Genomic DNA, 7,256 nt, shown 5'->3' with positions numbered 1-7,256 from the left:
TTCAAACTGTCATTCCTGGCATAGTAGATCACTTGGTTGTCTGATTCAAAATGGCCAAAACCAGTCCATTTCAGCTCACTAATGCCCAGGATATCAATCTTTATGCATTCCATTTCCTTTTTGACAACTTCCAATTTTCCTAGATTCATACTTCATACATTTCATGTTCCGATGATTATGGATGTCTGCAGCTGTTTCTCTTCAATTTGAGTGGTGCCACATCAGGGAATGGAGGTCTTGAAAGCTTTACCTTATCCACATGAGTAAGGCTGGGTTTACTCAGATGATGTAGCTCTTTCCCAATCTTATTTTGAGAGCCTTCTAACCTAACCAGAGTATTCATAAAGTTGCACGGTAATGTACCAAACAGTGTTTCTTTGCTATTCATAAGGTTTTCCCTGGCCAATTCTTTGAGAAGTGGACGGCCTCTTCCTTCTTCCTAGTCTGTCTTAGTCTGTAAGCTGGGCTGATACCTGTGCACCATGTGCATCCTGCTGGGTTTGAAACACCAGTGGCTCAGCCTCAAAACTCACATCAACATGTTACCATGGTAGGACAAACTGACAGACAAGTTTGTCTCTCTGTTGGGAACCTCATGTGTATCAGAGTAGAACTGTACTACATACGGTTTTCAATGGCTTATCTTTTTAGAAGTAGATCACTAGGCACCTCTGGGTGGATTTGAACTTCCAACTTTCCAGTTAGTAGCCACCCAAGGAACCCTAAAATCAAGAATAATTACTATTAATTGTAATCCTACTTGGCAAGCATTTTTCTAAGCAATTTTTATATAATTCCTTTTTCAGTCAGTACAACAGTCCTATATTATAGATTAGAAAACTGAGAGGTTAAATGACTTGTTCATGGACTTGAATCCAGATCTATCTAACTCTACCACACTGTATCATCTCCCATACTTAATATGCATATAGAAGCTGTTTAGTCAATGTCTGTTGATTAATTAAAATGAAACTGAAAACCAAAACTTCCGTTTGCCACTTTCTCATTTGAGATCATAATTAATGTTAGTTGAAATTAAATCTACCCATTTTCTAAGTGATAAAGCATGTACCTTTAACCATAAAAAAGCACTAAATATAGTATATTTTAAATTGTTACATCTTCATAAGGAAGATATTTATTATGAAATCTCAAAATTATTTGCAGAATGAAAATACCTCACCTAAAAATACACTGTGAATACTGCTGTTCTGCGATAGTCTTGATAGATTTCCATTTTCTGTAGGTGTTTGCAAAATGCCAGAAACTGTGAAATTATGATAACTGTAATAGACCCTGTGTTTGTCCCATAATACTAATTCTGATGTTGCTGAATATAGAAAACGTGGAACTAAAACACTGTTAATAGGGACTAGGAGGGTAAAGTCTTTAAACAGCCACTGTTTTGTATCTTCATTATATATTGCCAGGTAAATATGTTTGTTGGAAGTACATACAATGCAGTAACTTAAAAATAAGGCAAGTTCCAAAGGATGTGCTGTGTACTCAATAACATGTATAGTCAGGGTACCAGATGATAAATATAGAAGATTTTTCAGTTCCATAGAAGTTATTATTTTGTTAAATCTAAATAAATTGTGTGGTTCATGTTGTCTTGTGTTATTGGGTTGATAATTACTTCCAAGGTAAACTTCATTTTCTGTCCAAATTGCCACACTGCTTCTTTTTCCTCCAGACTGTAACAAAATGGAAAATAATTAGAAAAATCTTCATTTTAGGAACAGTTCTAATTAGTCCAGTCTTCTAATTTGCTACATTTAAAAATAAAAAGAAGAGTGGGTCTATGACATGTGGATGCTTTGCAGCTTTTATAGCACTTAGCACAGGATCCTGTTCCCAAGTGCCCAGAGATACAACTCTGAAGGGAATTTGGACAGACTCTTACTGTATACATAAGTGTCATTCAAGGACATTGCTATGGACCTCACCCTGGAGGAGTGGTAGCACATGGACTCTGCTCAGTGGACCCTGTACAGAGATATGATGATGGAGAACTACAACCACCTTATCTCAGTGAGGTATTGCATTACCAAGCCAGAGGTGATCTTCAAGTTGGAATGAGTAGAAGAGCCCTGGGCCTTAGATGAAGAACCCTCAAATCATAGCTACCTGGCTCCACAGCAGTCTTGAAAGGCATCAGCCTTGCAGCCATCTAAAAAAAAAAAGTCAAACTCACTGCTGTCAAGTTGGATCTGACTCATAGCAACTCCTTGGGTTTCTGAGGTGGTATCACTAAGTAAGTAGATTGCTCAGGAGTGTTGCAGCCACCAGAATGAGAAGACTTGATTTGGAGCTCCTTAGAAAGTCCCATTTTCAGAACAGTTTGTCTATTTGATATGTCTTGTAGCACCCAAAAAAAGACTCAACTGCAGGGAATTGTTGTTATTAGACCTGCCTCAGAGTTTACTCCACAGGGAAAGCTCTATTCCCAGGGCATTTGTTAAAAATAGTCAGCTACAATGGTTTCAACATTGCAGCTGCCTAAGGCATCAACACCATTTGAGCATGGGCAAAATCTTAAAGGACATTCTGGGAAACAAGTTGTATGTAGGGAGCTTTGGAAAGTGCTTATGTATTTCTGGTGGGTTAGAAGACCACAAGCCTATATAAAGCTGTGTGTGTGTCCAGAAAGAATATGAGTGTGCCCAAAACTCTCACCTCTGGCTGGCTTTGAGATCCTATAAAGCAGGAAGTTAAGGCTGCCTGGTCATTGAAGACATGCCTCAACACTCACACAGAGACTTTCAGAAAAGGGTGAAACAGCTATTGGTTCAAAGAAGTTAAGAGAACATTTTACCAATTATTATCCTTCCACTATGCTAACTGAGCAAAGAAAGACTTGAGTGGCTGCTCACTATGGGGAATACCAACTTTACAGAAATATTCCACAAAAGTTATTAAACAAAAACAAGCAAGAATTACAAAAACAATAGAACAGAATAATAAACCCTGGAGGTGATCTGATTTCCAGAGTTCCACATTATATTAACCCTAAATGCACCATTTTTGACCAAAATTACTAGAAAAACAAGAAAACAGGAAGGTATAGTCCATGTACAGGAACACAAAACAAAACAACAAAATAGTCAATAGAAACTGCCTCTGAGTGGGAAGAGATGTTGTACTTACTAGACAAAGACTTTAAATCAGCTGTTATAAACACATTCAAAGAAACAAAAGGAAACCTGTAAAAAGAATTTTTAAAAGTATGACAATGATGTTTCACCTAATAGCTAATTGTTGTTGTTGTTATGTGCCGTTGAGTCGGACCCAATTTACAGTGACTCCTCTTGGGTTTCCAAGGTGGTCTCACTATGAAAGTAGATTGCCCAACTTTCCTTCCAAGGAGTGGCTGGTGGGTTTGAACCGCCAGCCTTCTGGTTAGCAGTCAAGTGCCTTAGGCACTATGCTACCAGAGCTCCTAATAGTTAATAGCAATATAAAATATAGAACTAATACAAAACAAATCCAAACAGAAATTCAAGTTAGGAAGTACAGTAACTGAAATTAAAAGTTTACTAGAGGGAATCAACAGCACATATGACCTGGCAGAAGAAGAAATCAGTGAACTTGATGATAAGGAGATGAGATTATCCAGTTTGAGGAAAAGAAAGAAAGAACATATTGAAGAAAAATGAACAGAGTTTTAGAGACCTGTAGTTTTAAGCATATTAACATATGCATAATGGGAGTCCCAGAAGGAAGAGTGAGAATGTTATAGAAAGAATATATGAAGAAACAAGAGCTAGGAGCCAAATTTTATGAAAGGCATAATTTACATATCCATGGAACTAAAAAAATTCCAAGTAGGGTAAACTCAAATAGATCCACACAAAATATATCATATTTAAACTGTCAAAAGCCAAAGACAAAGAGTAAATCTTCAAAGTACTGAAGGATAGGGGATCATCACATATAAGGCATCCTTAATAAGATTAACAGATGATTTCTTTTCAGAAACCACATAGGCCAGGATGCAGTGGGATAACATTCAAAGTAATGAAAGATAAATAAATAAATTAATAGTTCACCATGGCTTCTAAATCCAGAAAAACTTATCTTAAAAAATGAAGGATATTCAAAAATATTGAAATAATAAAAATAATGTTCTCTGAGCACAATGGAGTTAAATTAGAATTTTGCAACAAAAAGAAACTTGGGACATCCACAAATTTTTGAAAATTAAACAATACATTTATAGATAACCCATGGGTCAAAAAGAAAATTAGAAAGTATATTTTCATTAATGAAAATAAAATAAGACATGTAAAAATGTATGGGATGCAGCTTAGAGCAAAATGTATAGCTTTAAAATGCCTATGTTAGGGAAAAAAAAAAAACTCAAATCAATAATAATAAAAAATAGACAGATTCAAAATGGAATCTCATCAGTAATCACCTATTTCCCTCTAGCATCTTAGTGCTTGAAAAACTAGGTACAGTAGTTTGAATTAGGGATGTTGGTGCTCTGAACAGCTCACTGAATCAGAATGCACCAAACACAGAGGTGTAGAATTAGAGGAAAGGCACAGGGAAAGAAATTAAAGAAGATCTACCTGGTGGAAAGTGGACAGGCAACTGAGAAAGGCCATTAGAGACTTCCCTGGGAGTAACCAGCAGGCAAGAACAGCCACCTGAGACCATGGGTCAAGGCAGAAGACACCCCATATCAGCATACCACTGACCACACCAACATACCAGCAAACACCCTAAGGATCTACCTTCAGCACCTGATTTTATCAGTAACTTGGGTCGGCTAGGTGCAAACGGGCACATGCAGCACCACTTAAACCCAAGCAGAGAGCTCACTGATGCTCCAGGAGGGTGAACTCACTCCCCTCTCAGCAGGTCACTGAATAGTCATGGGTCAGCTTAAGAGGCACTGAGAGGCCTGTGCTTATCTTTATCACTAATATTGGGACCACAGATTACTAGCAGGCACTCTCCCAACTCCAGAGCTGCTGAAACCACGTGCATTTTTGGCACCACAGGTGGGCGGACTAACAGACAAACTCCTGAGCTGATCGTGGTCTGGGCAGGTTAGGCTCATGCTGTGAGCAGGTGGGGTGGAGAGAGAAATGTCCATGGCTGAGCGTGGACCTGGGAAGTTGCCTTGGGTTGGCATTTTGGTGCCGGGGGCCTTGGGAGCAGGGTATTTGCATGTGTCTGAGCCTGATGGAAAGTGGCAACACCCTAACAACAGGAATCTTTCCTGAAATTGAGCCACGGGCTTGTAAATAACAGTACAACGTCATCAGTAGCAGCCTGCTCAAATCCTAGAAACTGACCCTAGCAACAGCAAGCTTTCCTTCTTCCACTCCCACCTTCTTTGCCAATAACTTCATTCATTCAATAGAGGAAATCATATTTAGCCAACATAAAACCTCTCAGTTCGAACTCTAAACCCTCTTTACAACAAACAGAAACCCATATTCACATTCCACACAGTGATTCCACCATCACAAAGAAAACTGCAGAGCGACCAAGAATACCTGAATCAGTAATAAAATAAAATACACCAGCTTCACCTTTTCAAATTATTAAACCATCAAACCAAGACAAAACAAATCAACATGTAACCAACTGTTAAAGACAACCTCAAAATGTCTAGGAAACAACAGGCAACCTCAAATCAAACAAAACAGGACAAGGCATTAGAAGCAAAACCACAAACAAAGGTCTTATTATACATAGAGGAAGAAGAGGCAATAGAAACATCTGAGAAGGAATTTAGAAGATATGTTTATAGTGCTATACAAGAGCCTAACGAAACCCCAAACAGAAACAAGGAGAACACATACAATTCCCTGGAGGAACTCAAGAAAATCATTTAGGAACAGAATATTAAGATTAATGGACAATCAGAACTCATACAAAAACAGCAGTTAGAAATGTAGAAAATGACTACTGAAATGCAGAGCATGAGTACTAAAATGACAGAATTACATAACACAGTAGAAGCACAAAAGAGTAGGTTAGAACTGGCTGAAGAACATATATCCCAACTAGAAGACAAATCCCTGGACACTAGCCTGTATGACGAAAAATCAGAACAAAGATTTAAGAGAAATGAAGAGAACCTAAGAATTATATGCAATGACATGAAATGAAACAATATAACAGAACAAGAAGAGGCAAAAAGACCACCAAGAAAATTGTGGAAGAAAACTTCCCCCATATCATGAAGCAAGAAAAGATATTTGTCCAAAAAGCTCATAGAACCCCACACAAGATAGTTCCCAAGAGAATAACACTGACGCATATTATAATCAAACTTTCCAAAACCAAAGACAAAGAAAAAATTTTGAGAGCTGCCCAGGAAGAAAGAAATAATTACTTATAATAATCAAACATTTAGGCTGAGCTCCGATTACTCAGCAGAAATGATACAGGCAAGAAAGCAATGGGATGGCATATATAAAACACTGAAGGAAAAGAACTTCCAACCAAGAATCCAGTATCCAGCCAAATTATCCATCAAATATGAGGGTGAAATCAAGGCATTCTCAGACGAACAAATTAAGGGACTTTGTGAATGCTAGACCAACCCTACAAGAAATGCTTAAGGAAGTCCTTCCCATAGAGAACCCACAACACAGATCAACAAAACCAGGATACATGGCATCTACACTAAAACCAAATCAGAAATAGATACTCAAAATAAGATCATAAAACATTATACATTAAAAACCAAGGAACTCAATCAGCACAAAACAAAAGCAACTAACCTATGAGAGGGAATAAAACTTCTAGGTACAGACCCTCAAATGGAGAGGAAAACAAGACAATGTCTTCTCAGTACACACTATTCTAAAAATGTAGAGACAAGAATATACTCCAAGAATATAACCACAGAGAAAAGTAATAATTCTTCTAAGCAAATCCAGAAGGAAGGAATATATATGGGTTTAATAATCTCAAAACCAACTATAAGGAAGAAAAGGGAGAAAGCATTAGCCAACAAACTGAACTCAGCACAGAAAAGTTTGTGGACCAAGGAAACACCAACAACATGACAAAAGAAAAACACAATAGACTGACAGCAATCAATTCATATCTATCACTAATTACACTCAATGTGAATGGACTAAATGCACCTATCAAGAGAAAGAGAGTGGCAGACTGGATAAGAAAAGAAGACCCATTGATATGTTGCCTACAAGAGACACACCTTAGACACAAAGGTAAAAACAAATTAAGAATTAAGAGATGGAAAAGAATATACCAAGCCAATG

The 7,256-nt window shown here is 37.6% G+C and overlaps 1 protein-coding gene across 1 annotated transcript in view; it reads right to left on the bottom strand.

Annotated features, from left to right (window-relative positions):
* Positions 1 to 7,256, bottom strand: part of CATSPERE (catsper channel auxiliary subunit epsilon) — a 461,049-nt gene that overhangs the window by 201,450 nt on the left and 252,343 nt on the right. The window contains exon 8 of the mRNA XM_007949156.1: positions 1,184 to 1,697. Coding sequence (XP_007947347.1) covers positions 1,184 to 1,697 — 514 coding nt within the window. The remainder of the gene's footprint in view (positions 1 to 1,183; positions 1,698 to 7,256) is intronic.

The sequence above is a fragment of the Orycteropus afer genome, unplaced genomic scaffold, assembly GCF_000298275.1.
Source record: "Orycteropus afer afer isolate SDZICR_OR568_19922 unplaced genomic scaffold, OryAfe1.0 scaffold00239, whole genome shotgun sequence".
NCBI classification, from domain to species: domain Eukaryota; kingdom Metazoa; phylum Chordata; class Mammalia; order Tubulidentata; family Orycteropodidae; genus Orycteropus; species Orycteropus afer.
Note: the sequence above shows the minus strand (reverse complement) of the source record. Positions and strands in the feature narration are given on the sequence as shown.